We start from the raw sequence: 25,822 nt of genomic DNA, 5'->3' as shown, positions 1-25,822 counted from the left end.
GCGCTGTCTTGTGCCTCACCTCTAGAGTCCATCTCCTGAGCCATCTGTCTCAGTCTTGCTCCTTTGTTTCGTCTTGTCTCTGCAGCCCGTGTTCTGATGGGGAAGCCTGTGTCCTCTCCGACACGGTGGCTTATTGAAAACACATACACATTTTGTTTCTCTTTTCCTTTTAATATTTTGGTGCCACTCTTGCTACCAGGTTGAAAATTAGTCTCTCCCCTTTAATTTCAGTTAGTGCTCTGCAGCCTAGCCTAAGTGTTCTTTTTAAAAAGTGTTGAGTTATATAGGGAAGGGTTCGTTGTCTGTTACTGCCTGCGAACAGAGGAGGCTTCCCTTTCTTCCTGCCCACCTACTCTCATCAAACCATACTTACTAAACAACACAAGTTCTGTTATCTACTGTTCCTGGTTTTCAAGTGTGTGGTGGCTGCTGTGAGTCACAGAAGTCCTTTTAGCACCTCCCTGTGCCCGTCCCCAACAGTGCCCGCTAGGCCCCAACTGCTGGTTGGGGGTTTGGGCTCTTGCTGCCCCTCTCCTGCCCTCAGACCTGGCTGACTCCTCTACCACTGTTATCATGCCTGTGAAAATCGCTGCTGCTGAGGTCACACTGACTCTGTCCCTGACCTGTGGCTTTGGGCTCCATGCTTTTCTCTGCTCAGCTGTCAGAGCGTGATGACCCCACCTTAAGGGTGACTGTGAGGATGACTAGTTGAGAGGATGCAGGGTAAGCTAGGCTGAGGGGCAGACAGTACCATGTGAGGGTCAGCAGCCAGGTGGTTTCTAGCCTGGCACCAGGAACCTTGGCCTCCTGCCTACTTGAGGCTGCTTGCCCCTATTTGGGGTCTCCTGGTCCCACTTGGAGTCATCTGATGCCTACGTGTGGTGGCCATCTGAGGTTCCTAGGGCACCTTCATTGGGCCCTAGTTCTGGTCATTTGTAGATTCCAAGTCCAGGTGAGGGACTAAAGGAAGGGTCACTAGCTGGCTCTGCTTGTAAGCCTGGCCAGAAGTACTTGTTGTGGTGCTGGTCCTGGGAGGGTGGGTTTGGTGCAGCTCCACACAGTGGTCCATGGCATGGCGGGAGAGGGAAGGTCGTCTTATGCAGGCAAGATTTTAAACCCTGCCCTGCACAGAGCTGAGCCTGAGTTTAGGTGCAAGAAGGTGTGTCTGCCGAGTCAGAAGAGGCCCCTGGGCCCTAGGGGCCCCTCACCCAAGGGCAGGGGCAGGGAGTGCAGCAGGAGGAAGCAGTTGAGTCTCACTGGCTCCAAGTGTTGTAAGGTGTCACAGAATAGCATCCTGGACCTCGGCCTTGCCAGTAACCTTGCCCACTGTCCTCTTCTCGAGCTCGTAAGTGTAGGCCCACTGTCCGAGTGCAAGGGCCCAACTGTGGGAGCCCAGGACACTGCGATAACTGAACAAGCAGGGCGGGTGGTGGTGCAGTGTGCACGAGGTTCCAGTTCAGTTCAGTCGCTCAGTCGTGTCCGACTCTTTGCGACCCCATGAATCGCAGCACGCCCCGCCTCCCTGTCCATCACAAACTCCTGGAGTTCACTAAGACTCATGTCCATTGAGTCCGTGATCCATCCAGCCATCTCATCCTCTGTCGTCCCCTTCTCCTCCTGCCCCCAATCCCTCCCAGCATCAGTCTTTTCCAATGAGTCAACTCTTCGCATGAGGTGGGCAAAGTACTGGAGTTTCAGCTTTAGCATCGTTCCTTCCAAAGAAATCCCAGGGCTGATCTCCTTCAGAATGGACTGGTTGGATCTCCTTGCAGTCCAGGGGACTCTCAAGAGTCTTCTCCAACACCACACTTCAAAAGCATCAATTCTTCGACGCTCAGCCTTCTTTACAGTCCAACTCTCACATCCATACATGACCACAGGAAAAACCATAGCCTTGACTAGACGGACCTTACTCAGCAAAGTAACGTCTCTGCTTTTGAATATGCTATCTAGGTTGGTAATAACTTTTCTTCCAAAGAGTAAGCATCTTTTAATTTCATGACTGCAGTCACCATCTGCAGTGATTTTTAAGCCCAGAAAAATAAAGTCTGACACTGTTTCCACTGTTTCCCCATCTATTTCCCATGAAGTGATGGGACCAGATGCCATGATCTTCATTTTATGAATGCTGAAGTTTAAACCCACTTTTTCACTCTCCACTTTCACTTTCATCAAGAGGCTTTTTAGCCTCTTCACTTTCTGCCATAAGGGTGGTGTCATCTGCATATCTGAGGTTATTGATAGTTCTCCCGGCAATCTTGATTCCAGCTTGTGTTTCTTCCAGTCCAGCGTTTCTCATGATGTACTCTGCATAGAAGTTAAATAAGCAGGGTGACAATATACCGCCTTGACGTACTCCTTTTCCTATTTGAAACCAGTCTGTTGTTCCATGTCCGGTTCTAACTGTTGCTTCCTGGCCTGCATACAGATTTCTCAAGAGGCAGGTCAGGTGGTCTGGTATTCCCATCTCTCTCAGAATTTTCCACAGTTTATTGTGATCTACACAGTCAAAGGCTTTGGCATAGTCAATAAAGCAGAAATAGATGTTTACCAGCTCGCAGTTCTGGCTCTGTGCCCTCACACCCTACCCGTGGGGAGGATACTGAGAAGTTGTCCAGAGCCGGGTGCCCCCTAAGCCCCAGAGCTCCCCGAGTCAGGGACACTCAAACAGCAGCACAGTGAAATCAGCATGTCTTTTCTTTTCTGGCCAAATGCAGGATCTTATTTTTCTGACTGGGGTGAGTCTGCGCCCCAGCAGTGGGTGGCACAGAGTCTTAACCCCTGGACTGTTAGGGGAGTCCCAGCTGAAATGTTTGTTTTAAAAACTTAAACTTACAAAATAAATTAGTTAATAGCTTGTTAAAAGACAGTTCCCCCAACATATTTAAATTCATTTTTATAACTTGGCAAACTATGCTGCTGCTACTGTTGCTGCTGCTGCTACTGCTGCTGAGTTGCTTCAGTCGTGTCCGACGCTTAGCGACCCCACGGACTGCAGCCCACCAGGCTCCTCCATCCATGGGAGTTTCCAGGCAAGAGTACTGGAGTGGGTTGCCAGTGCCTTCTCCGTGGCAAACTATAGGAATCAAAAACAGGGTTGAAAACTGCTGTTGAAAAATCAATCAAGGAAGAAAAATACCTGGCTTTTATGTTGTTGGAGGACAGAAACCCTGGACAATGTCTATTTGCTCCGTTGCTTTCACCCCCATGGGAAGGAAGGATGCGATGGGTGGGGGGCGAGCTGGGGGTGGGAGGGGCGGGTCACAGACTGGGGCTCCTGATGCTGGACTGTGAGACCGAGGCCCTGGTGGGTCAGGAAGTCTTTGTTTTGCTCCCAGCAGTCTGGTTTTTGTGCATCAAGTATGAATGTATCAGAAAAATGCCAGCACGAGGGTGGTTTTAGTGGCCAGTCAGCACGAGGGGGTAGGCGCCCTGTCTGGGCAGTTCTGCTCAACTCAGTCTTAGCTGTGTTAGTCTGCTCAGGCTATATGTGTGCTAAGTTGCTTCAGTCGTGTCCAGCTGTTTGTGACCCTATGGATTATAGCCCGCCAGGTTCTTCTGTCTGTGGGATTCTCCAGGCGAGAGTATTGGAGTGGGATCTTCCCGACCTAGGGGTCACCCCCATCTCTTATGTCTCCTGTGTTGCAAGCGAGTTTTGTTTTTTGTGTTTTTACCACTAACACCACCTGAGAAGCCCAACTGGAACAAAACCACACCCCAGGCAGCTTTCAGTTCAGTTCAGGTGCTCAGTCGTGTCTGACCCTTTGCGACCCCATGAACTGCAGCACTCCAGGCCTCCCTGTCCATCACCAACTCCTGCAGCCTACCCAAACCCATGTCCATTGAGTCGGTGATGCCATCCAACCATCTCATCCTCTGTCGTCTCTTTCTCCTCCCACCTTCAATCTTTCCCAGCATCAGGGTCTTTTTGAAATGAGTCAGCTCTCCGCATCAGGTGGCCAAAGTATCGGAGTTTCAGCTTCAACATCAGTCCTTCCAATGAATATTCAGGACTGATTTCCTTTAGGATTGATTGGTTTGATATCCTTGCAGTCCAAGGGACTCTCAAGAGTCTTTCTCCAACACCACAGTTCAAAAGCATCAATTCTTTGGTGTTCAGCTTTGTTTATAGTCCAGCTCTCACATCCATACATGACTACTGGAAAAACCATAGCCTTGACTAGACGGACCTTTGCTGGCAAGCAGCTTAGGCAATAGATAAGTATTCTATCCTAGATCTGGAGGCTAGAAGTCTGAGATAAAGGTGTGAGCAGGGCTGGTTCCCTCCGAGGTGCCTCCCCTTGACTTGCAGACGGCCACCTTCTCACCGCCTTCTCACCTTGTCCTCCCAAGACCTTCCCTCTGTGCCTGTGGGCACATGCCATCCTGCTGTGACCAGGCCCCAAGCCGTGGAGGGAGCTGAGCCCAGGGAGACAGAAATGTCATCGCGCTGTTAAACTGTGAAGTCGTGCGTGGCAGCAGGGGAGGTTTTGAGTGTGCTCCTGATGAGTTATTTTTGCTGCACTCTTGGGCTTTGGCACTGTGGCTTTCGACACTGCAGAGGTGTGTCAGTCCTTGAGGTGTAGTTGAGGCTCTGTCCCAGGGCCGAGCGGTGGGTGGCCAGGCCCCCAAGGCCCCTGTGTTGTGCTGAGAGGAAGCCCCAGTGGGCTGAAGGGGGTGAGGCTGGCAAGATCCTGGATTTGGGATGGCTGGAGCAGGGGCAGGGAGTGTGGATTTTACTCCTGGGGCAGTGGGCCACCCCTGAAGAAATGGAGAAAAGTACATGGATTTAAACGGAATCTTGAGGTGAAATTGTGAGTTGTCAAAGCGGTGAGATGGAGACTGGGGACTTGAATTCAGAACTGACAGTTCCAGGTTTCCTTAACAGATGAGGCAGACACCCCCTTCTTCTTTGTGAAAGAAGCACAGGCTGGAGAGTCATGGAGGCGCCCGTGGCCCTGGAATTAATTGGATGTTTGTAGGGTGTGTTCATGGTCGCAAAGCACGGAGAAGAAAATGAAGCAATTAGGAAAGAGCCTCTGTGTGTGATAAGAGAGCCTTGACTGGAAGTTCACACAAAGATTAAAGGATGCTGTGAGAGAATGTTCAACAACTTCAGTGTTTTTATGAAAGTCGGAAGGGAAAAGCAGCTTGCAGAATAACGTATCATCTTGTTTCTGTAAAGGATCAGAGGCTTATGGATAATTTCCTTTACTTTTTCTTTATTTTCTGATTTATCTGCCATAAATACTGAGTTTTTTATCCTAATTTTTAATTGTAGTAAAATATGCAGAACATAAAATTTGCCATTTTAAACGTCACCACCGTCCATCTCCAGAACTTTTCCCATCTTCCCACACTGGAACCCTGTGCCCATGAGACAGCAATTCCCCAGTCTCCTCTTCTCCAGCCCCGGGGTCGCCGCTGTTCTACTTCCTCGCTGAGTTTGGCTCCCTCCTCTGAGTGGGGTCGTGCAGTGCTCTTCCATTTGTGACTGGCTTATTTCCGTTAGCATGACTTTCAGGCTCATTCGTGTTCTTGCATGTGTCAGGATTTCCTTCCTCATTAAGACCAAATAATATTCCATTGTATATATAAACCACAGCAAACAAAAGTGTCCTTAAACACTGATTTGAAATAAGTTGAACATTTGGCATTTTTCCTAGGGCGTGACCCAAGTGTGTCACAGAGCCTTTCTCCAGCTCTCTTGCACCACCTCTTCTGTCATTGGGTGCTCCGGGCCTGTCCTGGGCAAAGAGGGTGGGGAGGAAGCGGGTCCCATGGGCACTGAGTGGAAAGCTAGGGCAACTGGACATGTGGGCTGCGTGGTTGTTCCTGGGTGGTTGGCTTGACCTGTGGAGGTGAGAGGCACAGAGGTAAGGCCAGGCAGCCCTGTGGGACCACAGGGACCTTGTTGGGCAGCCTGGCTCCTTGGAGGCCGTCAGCCTTGAGGTGCCCTGTATGGGCCCCGCTGGGGCCCCTGCGCTGGCTCTGCAGGGCAGTGACCAGGAGGAAGACTTGGCTCTGTGCACCCCTGTCCTGGATGCACTCCTTTCTTGAGTGTGTGGAATAGGAAGTTGTGATGACAGAAGGAAGTTGGTAACAAAAGGGAGATTTTTTCATTGCTGTGAAAAACAACTGCTATATTTAACATTAACGTGGATGGTGAGAACCACGCAGAATGGACCTTGTGCTGTTGTCGGGCTGGGCGAGGAGTTCAGGCCTCAGCTCCCTTGGTGTCTGTCCTCCGCGTCCCGCTGATCTCTGGTTGCTGGCTGAGAGCTGTTGCCGTCTCCAGGGCGGAGTTACTTCTGCTTTCGGAGCTGCCTGCGTTTGCCTGGTTTGACCCTCTCATGTTAGTCATTCACACTGAGCGTGGTTGTTTCCTCTCTGAATGATCTTCCGTTGTGCACCCCGCTCTTTATCCCTGGGCATTTCCTGCCTGGAAGCCAGCTCTCTCTGACACTTGAGTAGTCCAGCTTCCTTTGACTAGTCTTGCTTGGTTTCTCTTTTCCCCGTTTACTGTCAGCTACCTGTGTCATTATGTCTGAAATGAGTTTCTTACAGCTGGCATAGGCTTGGGTCAGGAGTTTTTAAATCCATTCTGAAAATCTCTGTCTTTAATTGGTGTGTTTCAACTTACTTTGATAAACCTAATTATTGATATGTTTGGGTTTAGGTCTGCATTTTATTATTTAAGTCCTCTTAGATCCCTCCCTGTCCGTCTCTCTCTTTTTGGCTTATAAACAATGGAAATTTATTTCTCACAAATTATTGTTCTCTAGGTCATGAACCACTTTGTTCAGGCTATTTTAAAGATATTTTTTCATTGTCTTTATTTTTCAGCAGTGTGACTGTGATCTGTCTGGGTAGGGATTTCTTTAGGTTTGTCTTGTTTGGGGTCTGCTGAGCTTCTTGAATCTGCAGACACATTTGCAAAGGGCCACATTTGCAGTTTTTAGTCGTGTTTTCAACTGTTGATCCAGTTTGTTCTTGTATTTTTATGAGACAGTGTTAGATAGTTTTCTCTTGTTCCAGAGGTCCTCAAGGTTCTTCATTTTTTTAAATCTTTTTTTCCCCTCTGTCATTCAAATTAGCTTATTTCTGTTGCTCTGTCTTCAAATTCACTGAATCTTTCCTCTGCTTTTAAGCTCATGTGGGGAGTTCATTAAATTTCAGTATTGTAGTTTTTAAGTTTATGTTTAATTGGAGGGTGATTGCTTTGCAGTGTTGTATTGGTTTCTGGAATACAGCGTCATGAATCAGCCATGTGTATACATGCATGCCCTCCTGCTTGACCTGCCACCCCCACCCCCACCGCAGCACTGCAAGTCATCACGGAGCACCCAGCGGAGCTGCCTGTGCTGTATAGCTGCTTCCCGCTAGCTACCTCTGTACACGGTAGTGCATATATGGCAGGGCTCTTCTCTCAGCTTGTTCCACCCTGTCCTTCCCCTCTGTCTCCACAAGTCTGTTCTCTATGTCTGTGTCTCTATTCCTGCCCTCCAAATAGGTCCATCAGTACCATTTTTCTAGATTCCATATATATGTGTTAATATATGATGATGTGTTATTCTGACTTACTTCACTCTGAATAATAGGTTCCAGGCTCATCTGCCTCAGTTCAACTGATTCATATTTGGTCCTTTTTATGGCTGAGTAATATTCCATTGTACGTACATACCACGGCTTCTTTATCCATTCATCTGTCGAGGGACATCTAGGCTGCTTGCATGTCCTAGCTATTGTAAATAGTGCTGCTGTGAATATTGGGGTACAAGTATCCTTTTAAATTATGATTTTCTCAGGGTATATGCCCAGTAGTGGGATTGCTTGGCCATATAGTAGTTTTGTTCCTAGTTTTTTATGGATTCCCCATATTCTTTTTCATAGTAGCTGTATCAATTTATATTCCCACCAACAGTGCAAGAGAGTTCCCTCTTCTCCACATCCTCTCCAGCATTTATTATTTGTAGATTTTTTTGATGATGTATTTTTTAGTTCTAAATTTCCATTCAGTTATTTATTTATTTATTTATTTGTGCCTTTCAGTTTTTTTGTTCAGTTCAGGAGTGCCATGTTTGTTTAGAGCATTTTTATAGCAGGTACTTTAAGTCTGGTAGATACTTGTAGCATCTGTATTATTTGGCATTGGTGTCTGTTGCTCATCTTTTCCCGCAGGAGCTGACGTTACTGGTTCTTTACTGAGTAGTTCGGATTGCAGCTGGACATTTTGGATATTATAGTATGAGACTCTGGGTCTTGTTGAAATCCTAGGAAATGTTGTTTTTGTTTTAGCTGGCAAACAGCCTGCTTTGATTTAGGCGACAGTTCTGACCGGTCCTGTCTGGACTATGGTGCAGTGTCACACCTGTCTTTGGAGCTCAGCAGTGCCCTCTGGATCTGTCCTGGGTGTGCCTCCTGTGGCCGTCTGGGACCTGGCTCTGGTCTCAGGGCTTGGGATGTGAGGATCAGATCCACGCATGTGCAGCTTGAGGGTGAGCCTGATGACATTTCTGACCCACTTTGTGGGCTTGCTCTTCCACGCTTCTTCCTCTCCACACTGTCCCTGGGGCTTTCCAGTGCCCTGGGGTTCCCCTTTTGGTCCTCTGACCAGCATGCTGAGGCTTGGGAAACCTGCCTCACCAAATACTTCCGCACCCATGCCTGTCTGGTGCCCAGCGCGGAGTGGAGCTGCTGGGCACCTCTTCCTTTTCTTTCAGTGTTCTTGCCCAGCCTGCCTGCTGTCATTTCCAATCTCAGAATGAACATAGCTGACCATGTAGCTGCCCACGTATCCTGCTGGGGTCAGGGCTGCTTCACATGTCCATCTGGAGTTAGAGTTGCTCCCTGAGGCCCATGAAGGATCACAGCAACATTCAGCGGGAGGCAAGCTGGAGTATGTTGACGCCTCCCTTCTGGAGCCAGCACAGATGTATCAGATGAAGTCCGTCTCCTTTTTTGTGCTCCTGTATGGCAGTGAGAGTTCAGGCTCTCAGTCCTCTGCCAGTAGCCCTCTCCCTTTTTCCTTTCCTTGGCCATAGGCCCTCACCTTATTGGCCCCGGCAGGCTGTCCTGTATTCGTGGAGTCAGGGCACTGGCTTTGTGCATCTTCATCCCGAGCATGTGGCCCTGCTTGGAGGACGCCCCTGGGAAGTGTCATTGGTTGGAAGCGCTGTTGCCCATCGGAGGCTGTGCTGGCCTCCTGAGGACAGACGTAGTACGGGAGGAACTGTTCCTGCCCCCAGCTCAGTGAAGGGGTGGTCATACCCTCGCGGAGAGCCCTCCAGGATGATGGCCCAGAGGTGGGAGGGTGGCAGCAAGCCATGGCACGTGTGTTGGCCCTTGTGCCCTATACCACGACCAGCAGCAGCTGTGTTGTGACTCCCCTGTTGATGAGGCCTGAGAGAGACGCCAGGCCCCAGGGACAGTCTAAGATGCCTCTGCCATCCCCAGCTCCCTAAGAAGAAGGCACAGGGGAGCAGGACCCTAAGTACCCCACCCTGGAGGGACTGTCATGCCCTTCCTCACAGCACAGGGGGCTTTGTGTTTGGTCCTAGGCCAGGATGGCAGCCCAGGTGACGCTGGAGGATGCGCTGTCTAACGTGGACCTCTTGGAAGAGCTGCCTCTGCCTGACCAGCAGCCCTGCATCGAGCCCCCACCGTCCTCACTGCTCTACCAGGTGGGTGCTGCACAGCTGCAGGACACGTGACCTGTGGTGCTGACCTCCATGTGATGGTTTTCTTTTTCCTTCCAGCCAAATTTCAACACTAATTTTGAAGACAGAAATGCATTTGTTACCGGCATTGCAAGATACATTGAACAAGCAACTGTCCATTCTAGCATGGTAACTACATGGTTTCCTCAGTGGGAGGGCAGGGGTTTGCTACATCTGAATGGCAAATGTCTTTTTTTTTTTGGTATTATTCTATAGCTAAGAACAGTGCATGCTCTTTCTAAAAATCTGGCTTCTGTGGCCCAGAGAAAACCTTTGTCAGCATCAGCATGCCCACTCTCCTTTGTTTATACTTGTGCTCAAGCATACCAGGCACACACCCATATGGGATTCAGATTGCAGAAGTGAATTGCATTGTTGTTATAACTATGTATATTAATAATTTAATGAACTTTTGATATGTCATTAAATTACACCAGATGAAGTAATTTTTAATAGCTGTCTAGTCCGTTTGGTAAGTGTTCAAAATTTAACTATTTTTGCATGTTTACTTAGTTTGCTGTGCTTTTTTATAATAAGTTCGATGATGAATATCTTCCTAAATACATACTTATTTTCCCCGGCTAGATTTGTACAAGTGAAGTTATTAGATCAAACCTTGTGAGCATTTTAACGCATCTTAAAAATACTTTCAGACTGTAGTCAGCTTCCTGGCCTTTCCCTCTGGTTTATGGCTGTATATGTTAGCAATTTGTGACTTTGATTGCCTGCCTTTGTGATTTGCTTGCCTTTGATTTGCCTGGTGTACCCTTGCAGAATGAGATGCTGGAGGAAGGCCAAGAATATGCTGTCATGCTGTACACCTGGAGAAGCTGCTCTCGGGCCATCCCACAGGTGCCGGTCCCAGCCAGACCCCACCCCACCCCCGCTGGCGACACCCCACTCCAGACAGACCAGGCCTCATCCCTTCCAGGCTTTCCTGCCCGTCACACCACACCCCGCTTCTGATCTGCCCTTCTCCAGCAACTCCTCACATTCTCTGGGTTGAAGCCTCTCTCTGTCATGCTTGTTTACTTCCAGGTGAAATGTAACGAACAGCCTAACAGAGTTGAAATTTATGAGAAAACCGTGGAGGTCCTTGAGCCTGAGGTCACGAAACTGATGAATTTTATGTACTTCCAGGTAAAACGGTGCAATAATCCCAGGGGTTTAGTGCAGAGAGTGGGGTGCTGGCACATTTACGGCATGTAAATTCAGACCCTCACAACAGCTTTGAGGCCAAAGGGAACTAAACCTGTCACAAGGCTAAAGCTTGACTGGCTGTTTCAGAATAAATGCTGCTTTTATGTTTCACTTCTCTCCTTCCCTTGAGAGTGACTTTGTATTTCCTGCATGAAGACTGCTTTCTATCAGTATGCTTGTACTTTGAATTCATCTGGTTTTCACATGTTTTCATCCCATTGTCTGCTCTGGTGGGCTTCACCCTGGTCTTAACTCCTTCTGGCCCTTGGGTTAGGCAGGGTGGTTACAGGAGGGGGCTTCCTGGATTTTTAAAGACGTACTTTAGAAATGCGTGTTGTTTTTTTTTATTGCAGATTCCTTTAGCAAACAGAGAAGATAGAACTCCTTAGATGATGAGTTTTTGTTTTATCTTGAAAAATTGTCAAGTGGAAATCCTCCCACTCCCTTTTTCAACTCTGAAAGCTAAAGCAATCTGCTTTACAGATGTTCTTTTGCAGCATTTTGCTCAGTAACTTTGCCGGAGTAGTCAACAAAATTCTTTTACTTTGGGGACATAGTTGCTAAAGTGCAAAGTCGGCGATGATTGTTAGAGAGCAAAGACAGGTGGAAATCGCTTTCTATGCCTCTTTATCTGAGCTGTAAATAATGCACCTGTTGGTTGGGCATTTCATCAGCGAGTAGTGTGAGTCTGGACCCTGTGCTTGGAGCTGAGTCTGGGCTTGGCCCGTCCCTGAAAGCAGTGTATTTGTCCCTGCTTCCTCTGCACAGAGAAATGCCATTGAGCGTTTTTGTGGGGAGGTGAGGCGCCTGTGCCACGCGGAGAGAAGGAAGGACTTCGTGTCCGAAGCCTACCTGATCACCCTGGGCAAGTTCATCAACATGTTTGCTGTGCTGGACGAGCTGAAGAACATGAAGTGCAGTGTGAAGAATGACCACTCAGCCTACAAGAGGTGAGCGCGCCTGGGCTCCCAGGCGCCTTTGCAAGGCGGGTGCGGCACCCGCAAGGGCCATTCTTGGGCCTGAGACAGATCACGAGCCCTACGAAGCACTCTGGTAGTCCTGTGTGTGGAGGGGGCTCTGGACTCCCATCACCCTAGAGGACAGTGTGCTGCCGTGAGCCTGCGCATCTGGGCTAGGTGGGCACGTCACAGCAGTGTGTCTGTAAGACTGAGTACGTTGGTGGCGGGTAGACCAGAGCAGCTGTCCTGTAACCAACCCTCTAGGGAAAGTCTGTGCCCTAGACTGTTAAGGCAAGTTGGCTGGAATGAGATGCTGACTTCTGTTTCCTTTGTTAGACAATGAATCTTAGCTATACAATTGACTTAGAAGAGATTTACTTTGCATCTGAATAGGCTGTGGTTTCATTTGTAGAGAAAGGAAAGTAATTTCTCCTGTGCCCTTCTAGGTTCTTGCCTGAGAATTCCCTTGAAAAAAGCAGAAACTAAGAAGAGCAAAACAAATTTAATTTAATAAGTATGGGGGGGGGGGGTCCCAAATATGAGACCCAAAGAAGTAACCTTTTAAACAAAGAAGTAACCTGTGAAGAATTGATAAGACAGAGAAGTTTGAGTTGGCCTGGTCAGTGAGTGAGGAGGTAGGAAGGTTGTTCACACAGCCTCTGGTGATGAGGATGCCTCCTGACCTCCTGGTACAGGGAGGTTACCTTTCATGTGGGAGGTTTCTTTCCTGCTTTCAGGGGCACAGAGGAGGTCAGAATGTACTTGCTGCAGCTATTTAAGTAACTAATCCAGAATAAATCAGTATGCCACAGTGGCATATTTGGGGGCAGCCTACCCTGAACCCTAGTGCTGTGTCTTTAAAATGAAATCAACTTGAGATGCAGCATGAAACAGATCTGAGCTTGGGTCAGCAGTGGGGGTGGAGCTAGATCTCCCAGACTTCAAGCCTTGCTCGTGTGAAACAAGTTCAGGTGTTCCATTCACCGAGTCGGCTCTGCATGCAAGCGTAGATCTTCAGAATGACAACATCTTTTGAATTGTCCTGTTAACTCCTCTCCAGTAGGAGAGTCTGGAGTTGCTTCCATCTGATGCCAGTGTTCGGGGATTTCAAGTGTGTGGGACTCTTGGTGGAGCATGGGGCTTCTGAGCTTCCCAGTCCAGGAGGACAGCTTCTGCTCCTGATGACACAAATCACTTGTTGCATGATTTTGATCAGCTTTGTCAGCCTTTTATCAGGGAAATGGGGAGGTAGACAGCACCGGTAGTTTTTCATTTTAAAAAGGTTTCTTTTCTCTCTCTTCTAGTAGTAGCACCTTTATTTCAAAGCCCAGTCTGGAAAACAGTTTAAAGATGGGACTGCTCTGTGGAAGGCCATTGGAGGGCCCCTGGGCACCCCCTTCAGAAGTTGCCCACCATCTTTGCCGCCCCCTAGGCTCCCCTGAGCACAGAAGATGGCTGAGGCACCCCTCATCCTTCCAGCATTCTGTTGCTGTGATTTCTGTTATGGACAATCTGTTGGTTCACTTTCCCAGGCAATAACCCTTACTCATCCCCAGCCCTCACACTCACGGTCAACATTCAAAATGCTTATTAAAAAAAAAAAAAAAATCAAAAAACACTTTATTTGCACGTAGCTGGTAGTTACAACTTCTGCTAAGTGTAAGTTCCAGATAACCCATATTGTCATGGTGAGGCTTAAGGAATATAAAAACAGGTATTTTTGGTCCTTTTCTTAATTTCCATTCTTGCAGCTTCAACAATCACTCAAATCAATAAAGTAAACACTATACACTCTTTTAAAAAGAATATAAACATACCAGTTAATATTATTTTATACATATATTAAAAAAAAACTTATAGAAATAAGCAAGATTACAGTTTATTTCTCACCTGGAATGTCCTGATGTAGGTGGCCTGCAGCTAAGTGGGTTCCAGACCGTTCAGGAACCAGGGCTCCAGCCTTGTAGCCCAGAATGGCTGCTTGAGCTCCAGGTGTCATCTCTGCATTCAGGTCAACAGGAAGGAAAGAGAGTTGAAGGCCCTACAATACCTCTTATGAGTAAACTTTCAAGTGCCTTACAAAGTTTTGCGTTGTATCTCATGGCTGAGCAGTTGATCCCAGTGTGGAGATGAGGCACGTTGCTGCACTACAGAAATTCAGGGCTTATCTCGAAGCAGGAAGGAAAGGAAATGACAGTTGGGGTGGGTTACCAGTCTTTGCCATGAAAGCTTTTCTTTAGTGAAACCCTCAAGGTTCTAGGCTGTACAGACAGGTCCTAAACTTTTTTGGGGAAGCCCTAGATGTGCAGAGTCCTCTCACGTGCTTTCATACCGCTTTGTAAAAACTAGAGACTCGGCCCATGTTGTGCAGGACTGTTGGACCTCAGCGTACAGGTCCTTCTGTGTCCACCATTCCCCTGTCAGCCCATGAGGTCTTGCTTTCCAGATATGGTGAGGGTCAGGAGAGTTCAGGGGGTATGTACTGATTTATAATAAGAAGTGTATGTTCATCCTCATTTCTGGCACAACTCCTAAAACCCTTGGAATTTCCTGTGATGAAAGCATAAAGTTTCTCTTGTTATGTTAGTGTGATTTTGGAAAGCCCTTAGGTACCCTCAGGATGGGGCTGATCACCAGAGGAATCAGCCCTGGGACTGGAGGGTTGGAACTTTTAGTCCTACCCTCCTGACCTCAGTGGGGAGAGAGGGGTTAGAGGTTGAACCCATCGTCAGCATCCAGTAATCTAATCAAACATGTTTATATGAGGAATCTTCCATTAAAAACCCTGAAGGACAGGGTTTGGAGAGCTTCCAGGTTGGTGAACATGTGGAAGTTTGGTGGAGTGGTGATTGGAGAGGCCGTGGAAGCCCCCATTCTTCTCCCATACATTGCCCTACTCCTGGGGTCTGATGCTGTCTTCCAGCAGTGTCAGAGTTTAGTTCATTGCAGGCCACCCAGCTGGTATTAGAATGTTGCTTGATGGTGTGGGAAAACCCACCGCTCATGTTAGACTTGGTACCAGATCTTTAGGTTTGTCCAAGATGGAGCTGCAAATTGGTGGTGGAGTCAGGATTTTGTCTCAGACCTTTGGCACAGAACTGTGTGTGGTGTGGTCCCTGACTGGTGGGAGGTTTGGCTGCCCAAAAGTTTCCCAGCAGAGAACCTAAACGGTGCTGTCACTCAGCACTGGACTCACGGACGGAGTGTCAGCCTTTTTCAGACTTGGGGGTAGGGAGCCAGCGTGAGAGGCCGTTGTGTCGGTGCCCTTCAGGAAAGCCTGTGAGTGGTACTGCCACGTCTCTGAGGAAGTCTGTCAGCTGTGGACAGTGGGGTCATGAGCTGTCCACATTGCAGGGGAGAAGCTGGAGGAGGCTGAAATTGAAACCAGTGTCTGTGATGCACATGTCTACAGATAACTGTAGCAGTAGTAGAGTAATTATGATTTTGCCAGGCTTTTTTTTTTTTTCAGTGTCATTAAGCATGTTGGTTGATTAACCTTTTCTCCCCCTCTTTTATAGGGCTGCTCAGTTTTTACGTAAAATGGCAGATCCACAGTCCATCCAGGAATCACAGAATCTGTCCATGTTCCTGGCCAACCACAACAAGATCACACAAGTAACTCACACTCTGGCTGATGGGGCACATTCCCAGGGGGCTGAGGGGCAGAGAGTGGTCAGTGACATCGATCTCACCCTGTGTTTTAGTCTCTGCAGCAGCAGCTGGAAGTGATTTCTGGTTATGAAGAGCTCCTAGCAGACATTGTGAATCTCTGTGTGGATTACTATGAAAATAGAATGTACCTGACGCCCAGTGAGAAACACATGCTTCTCAAAGTACGTGTGTTGAGGGAAGACTGCCAACAGCACCATGAGAAAGGGGCAGCCTTCTTGTCATCAAAATGAACTTGATGATTGTTTTGCCAGCCTTTTCTCTCATGCGTGTGTGTGTGTGTGTGTGTGTGTGTGTGTGTGTGTGTGTGTGTGTGTGTGGATATAGCATCTTCCACCTTACATGGAGATTGCACTACAAATCCTTGACATATTCCCCTGAGTGTGTCCCAAGCTTGAGCCCAGTGCCAGGTAGGTCTCATGTCCATCCCTGGAGAAGGTGCTTGTAGATAAGGAGGTTTTGGTCAAGAACTTTTCTCAGCGTAAAGCTTCCTGTAGCAGAGATTGTGCCAGATTTTACTTGGCAGGGATGTAGTTCCTAGGAATTTAGTATACTGTGTCACCATGATTGGGCGTCCCGGGTTATTCTAGTGGCAGAGGACCTGCCTGCCAGTGCAGCAGACGTAACAGACGCAGCTTTGATCTCTGGGTTGGGAAGAGCCCCTGCAGGAGGGCCTGGCAACCCACTCCAACACTCTTGTCTGGAGAATCTCATGAATAGAGAAACCTCGCATGCTACAAGAATCCATAGCATTGCAAAGAGTTGGACGTGACTGAAGTGACTTAGCACACATGCACGTCACCATGATTACAGTAGACTTCTGTTGTTCAAGAATCATGCCATTTAACATATTCCTCATTATTACTCTATTTCAAATTGGGGAGGTTTTCAATGATGTTTCTCATTGGGAAAATGAGTTGTTGTTTGTTTGTTTTTTTTTAAATCAAATGAAAGTTTAATAATGTGTACATTGGAGAGAACCCAGGAAAACTGAGCAGCTCTGAGGAGATGGTTCTGCCATTCTCTTCACTCTGCTGTCTACCTTCATAGAGGTCCCTTCATGTGGGACCCTGTGCTGGATGTCCTGCTGGCCCAAGCAAGTGGGCCCAGCTCCAGGATTTCTTCCACGTAGGAGAACAGCCTGGAGGGGTCAGGGAAAAAGGGCGCTGTCCAGTGGAGTGCTTTATGATACTGGAAACATTCTGTTTGCACCTATTGGTACAAGAGCCCCCTGGCAATAGGTGCTTTTGGAAATTCACATTTATTATTGCCTTGTGCTTGAGGAGAGGTGGAACTGATGTGTATACACATAAGAGGAAACAAGAAGTGACATAAAAAAGCTCCATGTGAAGCGCTAACTATTAATTTCTGAGGGGCTTTTAAAAATACTTTTTAGCAAGCCTAGAAATATTAAAATTATGAAAAGAAAAATCTCATTGGAAAAGACAAATAAACAGTAAAAGTAGTAGATCAACTTGTAGCAAGGTTAAAAGACAAAAGTAGTAAAATCACCTATATTCATAATAAATAGTTAAGGGATACAGAAAAGATATAAAACATAATGTAAAAAAACATTAAGCATTGGTAGGGGAGTAAAAATGCAGAGTTACTAGAATGAGTCCAAACTTAAGAGATTGTAACTTAAAATAATCATATATATACATATATATGGGCTGCTATATATCAACCTCATGATAACCACAACCAAAAATTTATAACAGATACACAAAAAAGAGAAAGAAATCTAAACCTAACACTAAAGACACTCATCAAATCACAAGGGAAGACAGCAAAAGAAGGAAAAAGGAATGAAAAGGAACTATGAAAAACTGAAGAGCTTAACAACGAATAAAATGGCAATAAGCATGTTGTTTAGTTGCTAATTGTGTCTGATTCATTGTGACTCCATGGACTGTGGGCTGCTCCCGTCCATGGGAATTCCCAGACAAAAATACTGGAGTGGGTTGCCATTTCCCTCACCAGGGAATCTTTCTGACACAGAAATTGAACCCGGGTCTCCTGTATTGGCAGGCAGATTCTTTACTGCTGAGCCACTAGGGAAGTACCTATCAATAATTAATTTAAATGTGAGTGGATTAAATGCTCCAGTCGAAAACATATAGTAGCTGAATGGGTTAAAAAATAAGACCCATATGTATGCTGCCTTTAAGAGACTCACTTTAGATCTAAAAACAGACTGAAAGTGAGGGGATGGAAAATGATATTTCATGGAAATGGAAAGAAAGCTAGGGTGGCAATACTTATATCAGACAAAATAGACTAAAACAAAGACTTAACAGTGCAATTCTAAAGAACAAGGACGAAGTCATGAAATGTTTGCTGTGCCTGTGATGTCAACAGTAGTGTTGAAGAAGTGTAGAAAAATGATAGAGGAGATGGAGGAACTTCTCAGTGTGTAGATGCAGGGTCAACCACTCAATGCTGCTTCAAAAGAAAGCTAAAAGCCTTTGTGAAGACTGGAGGAAGAACCACAGTAACGAATCAGAGGGTGCATCTTTTAATGCCAGCCATGGCTAGTTTCATCAGTTCAAGGTTAGAGTCAGCCTTTACAACATAAAAGCAAATGGTGAGATAGCTAGTGCGGATAGGGTAGCTGCCTGGGAATTTCCCGAAATGCTTTGAGAAATTATTGATGAAGGCTTATATTTACCAGAGCAGGTTTGTAATGTAGATGAGACAGGACTGTACTGGAAGTGGATGCCAGACCAAAGTTACATCAGTAAGGAGGAAAAGTTGATGCCAGGCTGTAAAGAAGCAAGTTCAGTTCAGTCGCTCAGTTGTGTCCAACTCTGCGATACCATGGACTGCAGCACGCCAGGCTTCCCTGTTCATCACTAGCTCCTGGAGCTTGCTCAAACTCGTGTCCATAGAGTCAGTGATGCCATCCAACCATCTCATTCCCTGACGTGCCCTTCTCTTTCTGCTTTCAGTCTTTCCCAGCATCAGGGTGTTTTCCAATGAGTCAGTTCTTCGTGTCAGGTGGCAAAAGTATTGGAGCTTCAGCTTCTCTCTGACTAGAAATCAACTATAAGAGAAAATCCAAAAAAACACAACCACATGGAGGCTAAGCAATATGCTACTAAAGAACTAAGGAGTCCCTAATGAAATCAAAGAAGGAATTTAATAATACCTGGAGACAAATGAAAACAGAAACACAGTGTTCCATAATCTGTGGGACATAACAAAAGCAGTTCTAAGAGGGAAGTATAGCAATATAAACTACAGGAAACAAGAAAAATTTCATATAACCAGTCTAAACTTACCTCTAGAGGAACTAGCAAAAGAATAAGCAAGACCCCAAGTTGGTAGAAGGAAATAATAAAGATTAGAGTGAAAAATAGATGAAATAGTGACTAAAAATAATGGAAAAGAGTAAAAGAGCTCGCTTTTCAAAAAATAGACACATCAATAAACTTTTAGTTAGACTCCTCAAGAAAAGTAGCAAGAGGGCCCAAACTAAATCAGAAATGAAAAGTTACAGCTAGCACCACAGAAATACAAAAGGTCCACAGAGATCACTATGAACAGTTATGCCAATAAAGTGGGCAACCCAGAAATGGATAAATTGCTGGAAATGTACATTCTACCAAGGTGTATCAGGAAGAAACAAATATGAACAGACTGATTACCACTAATGAAATTGAATCAGTAATCAAAAAACTTCCAACAAATGAAAGCCTAGAAACAGATGGCTTTACTGGTGAATTCTACCAGACATTTAAGGAAGAGTTAACAACTATCTTCAAAATATCCCCACCCCTACCACAAATATTGAAGAGGAAGGAAAGCTTTTGACCTCATTCTGTAAGGCGTCATCACTCTGATAGCAAACCAGACAAAGATACACACAAAAATTACAGTCCAATATCATGGATGAACATAAAGGCAAAAATCCTCAACAAAATATTTGCAAGCCAAATTCAGTACATTAAAGAGATCATACACCATGATCAACTGGGATTTATTCCAAGGATGCAAGAATAATTCAATAACTGTAAATCAATTAATGTGATAACACATTAATGAATTGAAAAATAAAAATCATATGACTACCTCAGCAAATGTGGTAAAAACTTGACAAAATTCAGGATCCATTTTTGATAAAGAATCTGAACAAAGTGGATATAGAGGGAACATACCTCAGCATGATAAAGGCTGTGTATGACAAGCCCACAGTTAGCGTCACACTGAGCAGGGAAAGTGTATTCTCTTTAAGATTAGGCACAAAACAAGAATATGCCCACTCACTCTCACCACCTTTATTCAGCATAGCATTGGCAGTCCTGGCCACATCAGTCAGAGAGAGAAAAGAAATTACAGGAATCCAAATTGGAAAGGAAGAAGTAAAATTGTTACTGTTTGCAGATGCCATGATAGATACCCACAAAGAGCTTTTGGAACTAATACGTGAATTCAGTAAAGTTGCTGGATGTAAAATAATGTATGGGAATCCATTGTGGTTCTATATACCAACAACAAGCTATCTGAAAGATAAATTTTTAAAAGAATCCCATTTACAGTTGCATCAAAAAGAGTAAAATACCTTGGAATGAATCTAACCAAGGAGGTAAAAAACCTGGACTCTGAAAAAATTATAAGACATTGTTGAAAGAAATTGAAAACAACATGAACAAATGGAAAGATCTGTTTTGTTTTGGGGATTGGAAAAATTAATGTCATTAAAATTCCCATACTACCGACAGCAATCTGCAGTTTTGGTGCAACCTCTATCAAAGTACCATTGGCATTTTCCACAAAACTAGAACAAATAATTATAACATTTGTAAGGATACAGAAAAGACCCCAGTTAATCAAAACAATCTTAGAAAGCTTTAAGAACAAAACTGGAGGTATCACACTCCAGTTTGATGTAATTGATTTCAAACTATACCACAAATTCAGAACAGGATGGTATGGCACAAAAACAGACACAGATCAGTGAAACAGAGAGCTCAGAAATAAACTCACACTTAATGGGCGATTAATCTATGACAAAAGAAACAAGAACGTGACAGGGAAAAAGCCTCTTAATAAGTGGTGCTGGGAAAACTGGGCTCCTCCCTCACACCATGTATAAAAACAAGCTCAACATGGATTAAAGATTTAATTGTTAAGACCTGAAACCATAAAATTCCTGGAAGAAAACTCTCTGACATTATCAGTTTTAGCAACATATATTTTTTTTGATCTGTCTCCTCAGAAAAGGGAAGTAAAGGCAAAAATAAACAAATGGGACTACATCAAACTCAAAAACTTCGAAGGAAACTATCAAAATGAAAAGACCACGTACTGAATGAAGAAGGTATTTGCAAACAGTATATTCAACGAAGGGTTAATATCTGAGGTGTAGAAAGAACTTGAACAACTCAATGTGAAAAAAAATGTAAAAATGGACAGAGGATATGAATAGGCATTAATTACAAAGAAGACCTAGATATGACCAAGAGCTACATGGAAAGATGCTCAATATTACTCATCAGGGAGATGCAGATCAAAACCACAATGAAGTATCATCTCACACTTGTCAGAATGGATATTGTCAAAAAGACTAGAGATAACAATTGCTAGCAAGCGCGTTTAGAGAAAAGGGAATTGCTGGTACAGTTTGAAATCTGGTGGGAATGTAAATTGCTGCAGCCACGACCAAAAACAATATGGTGGTTCTTCAAAGAATGAAAAAAAACTACCATAAGATCCAGCAATTCCACTTCTGGATAGTTACATGAAGAAAAATACTAATTAAGAAAGGTATATGCAGCATTGTTAACAATAGCCAAGACATGAAAGCCTAAGTGTACATTGATAGATGCATGAGAAGGTAATATATATCAGTATAGCTATATATTTAGATATAATGGAATGTTGTTCAGCCATAAAAAATGAAATCTTACCATTTGTGAATGTACTTAGTATTATGCTAAGTGAAATAAGTCAGGCAGAGAAAGACAAATACCATATGATTTCACTTATATGTAGAATCTAAAAAATGAACAAACATAAAACAGAAACAGGCTCATAGATACAGAGGACAGGAGGTTCCCAGTTGTGGTATAGAGGAGTGAATGAAATAGGTGAGATTAAGAGGTGTAGACTTCTGGCTACAAAGTGAGTGGGTCCGGAGGATGAAATGTACTGCTTTGGAAATACCGTTGTTAATATTGTCTGTCTTTGCATGGCGGACCAGTGGTAACTAGACTTATGGTGATCATTTTGAATGGTGTTGTACACCTGGAACTAACATAGGGTTGTAGGTCAACTCCAGTGTTTTTAAAAAGTGCTTTTTGAAATAAGAATGAACTGTCATTTCAAAGTTATGAACTATAGCAGTGTGTTTATGGATAGTTAAACCTGCAGGTCTAAGCTTTATGTGCCATTTTGTGATTTTTCAGGTCATGGGGTTTGGTCTATATTTGATGGATGGAAGTGTCAGCAACATTTATAAACTAGATGCCAAGAAAAGAATAAACTTATCCAAAATCGACAAATACTTCAAGGTGAGTTGCAGTTTCTAGATAAACCTTTTTATTGAAGTGTATGCAGTTTGAGCTTTGGGAGGTCAACTGTGACTGGTCCAAAGCAGGAAATGCAATGTTGGCAGGTGGGTGGGTGTGAGTAGACTGTTTCCTGCTCTTAGAGCAGTTTTGCCTGAATTTGAACCTTGTCTAAAGGAATCATGCCATATGTATTCTTTTGTGTCTGGCTACCCCCCACTTTGTTTGTCAGATTGTCCCTGTGGGAACCTGCAACTATAGTTTTACTTTTTCATTGTGGTGTGGCTCTACATTTTATGACTAAACTGCAGTTTGCTTCTCCATTCTGTGATGAACATGAGATTGTTTCTGCGTTTTGGCTTGTGTGAACAGTGCTGCTCTGATGTGTGCACGTCTGTGCACATTTTTACTGGATGAGTACCCAGTGGCGGACTGCGTATCCATCTAACAGAATGGACATTTTCAGTGCAGTAGATACAGCCTCACAGTTCCTCCACATGGCTGTGCTGACTTGCATCACCACCAGCAGTGAGTGAGCATTCTTGGGGTTTCATATCATCACCAAGGGGGCATCCTGAAGGGTGTGCCTGTGTGTCTTTGAGATTTTATTGGCTAGTGTTTCCTTGTGGTTTAGTTGATGTCTCCCTGATTGCTTTTCACGGTATTATTAGCCTTTTGTGTGTTCTCTTTGTGAAGTGTCCTTTCAAGTCTCTCATTCTTTTTTTTCCCTGTTGGTTTGTAGTTCTTTACGTATTCTGGGTATGTATCCTTTGTCGGATACATGTGTCCTAAAATACATGCATTTCCCCTATGTCGCTCTTATTTTTCACTTTCTTGAAGAGTCATCGGTGAACTGAGGTTCTTAATTTTAGTGTGGTCTGATATATTCATCTTTGATGTTCACTTTAAGAACTCTTTGGTAAAACAGACTCTTGAGAATTTTCTTTTGCATTACCTTCTAGTAGCATCATTGTTTCCTTTTCCATCTAGCTCTGTAATCCCCCTGGAATTGATGTAATGTATGCTGTGAGATGGGGGTTGACAGTCTTGGATTTTTTTTTTCCTCTATGGATATCTAGTTGACTCTGTTTCCCCTTCGTTGCTCTGAGGAGTCACCTGGGTCAGAGAGCAGGTGTCTCTATGTGAATGTCTCTGCCTTGAGTTGCTCTGCCCCACTGGTCTGCACCTGTGCTGGCTTAGTTGCTGGAAGTCTCCAGCAGGTCATCAAGTTATGTTCTCCACAGTTGTCTTGAGCATTGTCCCTCTATCTGTTTTTGTTTTTTTTTTTTACTTTATTTTACTTTACAATACTGTATTGGTTTTGCCATACATTGACATGAATCCACCACGGGTGTACATGCGTTCCCAAACATGAACCCCCCTCCCACCTCCCTCCCTATCTTTTGAAATATATTTTAGATTTGACTTGCTGATTTACACACACACATACACACACATGCACATACTACCCATAAATCATTTTTCCTCTTGGAATATTATTTGGGATTCTGTTGAATCTGTAGATCAATTTAGGGAAAATGGATATTTTTAAAATACCATGTTTTCCAGCACATGAACCTAACATAATTCTCTATTCACTTAGAACTTTAAAAAATTTTGTAAAATTTTTGGTAATATTTTATTTTGAAGTCTTAACATATTTTGTTAGATTTAATACTATATACTTTTATTTTTGATGCTATTGCAATTTTTTTCTCTTTAGTTTTTTTTCCTAATTGTTTGTTGTATATAGAAATGCAGGTTTGTTTGTTTTTTTAATGACCATGGTTCTAGCAACAAGATAGGTTGATTTTAATGTTTGAATTGGTATTTTAAGTGAATGTAGAAGTTGTTTACAACTTTTTTGCAGTAAGTGTTTTGCAGAAATAGCATTCAACCTGCAGTAATTATTAGCATTCCTCATTCTTCTTAGATTGTATTTGGTGACTAAGTACAATATATAATGACTCTGGGTTTTTTATTTTTATTCTTTGACTACAGCAGCTGCAGGTGGTTCCGCTGTTTGGAGACATGCAAATAGAACTGGCAAGATACATCAAGACCAGCGCTCACTATGAGGAAAATAAATCTCGGTAGGCAGAGAGTGAGTTGCCCAGTCAGAGCATTCTTCAGTGTTCTCGCTGTGGTTCCTGACGTGCTGCTTCCTATCCGGAGACGCCACCTTGGGCATTCTCAATCACATGCCTGATGTGGTAGTCTTTTCCATGTGTAGATGTTTGCATTTGAATTCATTTATAAGTGCAATTTATGTTCTTAGTAGAATGGCCACATTTCAGATATCTAATAGATAGGGTCTACTGTTTTGGTCAGTACAGATATAGAACTTTTCATCATCCCAAAGAGTTCTGTTAGACATTGTTGGTCACATATATGGAAGTATAAACAGATTCCCTGGGTGCTGATCAAAGCTTAACAACCAGTCTGCTGGGAAGGGGCTGGATGTTTGTATGCAACTTACAGAGGTTATAGAACTATCAGTGGAGGGCCAGAACCAGACCAGGCTTATCTTTTCAAGGTCTCAGTTGTTGAGAATGGGCTTTACATTTTTAAAGAGGTGTTTTTTTTTTGTTTTTTTTTTTTAAGATGATGGCTCTACAGCTGATGTGACAGAGACAGTGTAGCTTCCAAATTTTAAAGTGCTTACTTTCAGGGCCTGTGCTAAGATAGTTGACCAATCCCTATTATAAAGAATCTGCAGCTTATGGTTACAAGTGATAGTAAATACCTAATTCTTTTTATTGCACCTTCCGCATAGTCACTTGAGTCTCATAGGATGCATCTGTTGACTTTCGCCAGATCTGTGGCCTCCATTCAGCCATGGTTTTGAAAAATACAGTTGCACCTCAATCTGGCTACTCAGAGGTCAGCAGTCTTTTTCTGTGAAGGCCAAATTATAAACATATTATGTCTTTCTAGCCACATATGTCACATACTCTTATTTGTTACTTTTTAAAAAAAATTACTCTTTAAATCTGTAAAAACCATTTATGTGGCTCTGGGGCACATAAAAACTGGTCACGTTGGGTCTGTGCTGTATGCAGCTTGCCAGCCTCTGTGCCAGCTTATTTCCTAATACATCTGCCCTTAAATCTGATATGTGATGACCTTCCTCAAAATCACATTCACTAAGCTGAACCCTCTCTTTCTTTCAGCATCAACTTGAGCTCTGATTTGGAGGGTGTACTGATTTCCATGGTATAAATAGAAATGCCAGCCTCCAATTAAAACAAATGAATTTAAATTTTAAAAAATGCCTAAATGTAAGCTAGCAGTGTATACCTCCTGCTGTAACAAACACAATCATCTGTATAGCATAAGTAATGTGAAGTCAATGAAAGAGACAGAAAGCAAGGAGTTTTGCATACTTTGTTTTTAGTATGATCTGGTGTAAGTCATTGGCCATTATTACCAGTTAATTTCTGTGTTTCACAGCCACTGAGGCAGATGCCTAAACCTGTAGCAGTCAGCTCTAAGAGCTCAGCCCAACAGTCTAGCAACTGTGTCTGGCCCCTGGGGATTGGTGCAAGTGGCAGATGTTGGCATCTGGCTCCTGTACCAGCTTATTTCCTAACACATCTGCCATTAAATTGGTAACACATACGCCTCTCCTGAGGAGGACATGCCTGCAGGGAAGGCCAGTGTGTTGAGAGTGGACCCTGGCGCAGGGCCTGGCCTTGTGTGCTTGCTGCAGACTCAAGGAGCCACCTCGGCCGGTGCCTCTGTGATTATCATGCCATCTTAT

At 44.4% G+C, this 25,822-nt stretch overlaps 1 protein-coding gene across 1 annotated transcript in view; it reads left to right on the top strand.

Moving 5' to 3' along the window:
• Positions 1–25,822, top strand: part of CYFIP1 (cytoplasmic FMR1 interacting protein 1) — a 105,233-nt gene that overhangs the window by 21,198 nt on the left and 58,213 nt on the right. The window contains 9 exon segments of the mRNA XM_042243577.1: positions 9,561–9,683; positions 9,759–9,848; positions 10,494–10,571; positions 10,758–10,859; positions 11,688–11,869; positions 15,397–15,493; positions 15,583–15,711; positions 21,958–22,062; positions 24,061–24,152. Coding sequence (XP_042099511.1) covers positions 9,567–9,683; positions 9,759–9,848; positions 10,494–10,571; positions 10,758–10,859; positions 11,688–11,869; positions 15,397–15,493; positions 15,583–15,711; positions 21,958–22,062; positions 24,061–24,152 — 992 coding nt within the window. The 5' untranslated portion in view covers positions 9,561–9,566.

Source organism: Ovis aries, chromosome 2 (assembly GCF_016772045.2).
Source record: "Ovis aries strain OAR_USU_Benz2616 breed Rambouillet chromosome 2, ARS-UI_Ramb_v3.0, whole genome shotgun sequence".
Classification (NCBI taxonomy): domain Eukaryota; kingdom Metazoa; phylum Chordata; class Mammalia; order Artiodactyla; family Bovidae; genus Ovis; species Ovis aries.
Note: the sequence above shows the minus strand (reverse complement) of the source record. Positions and strands in the feature narration are given on the sequence as shown.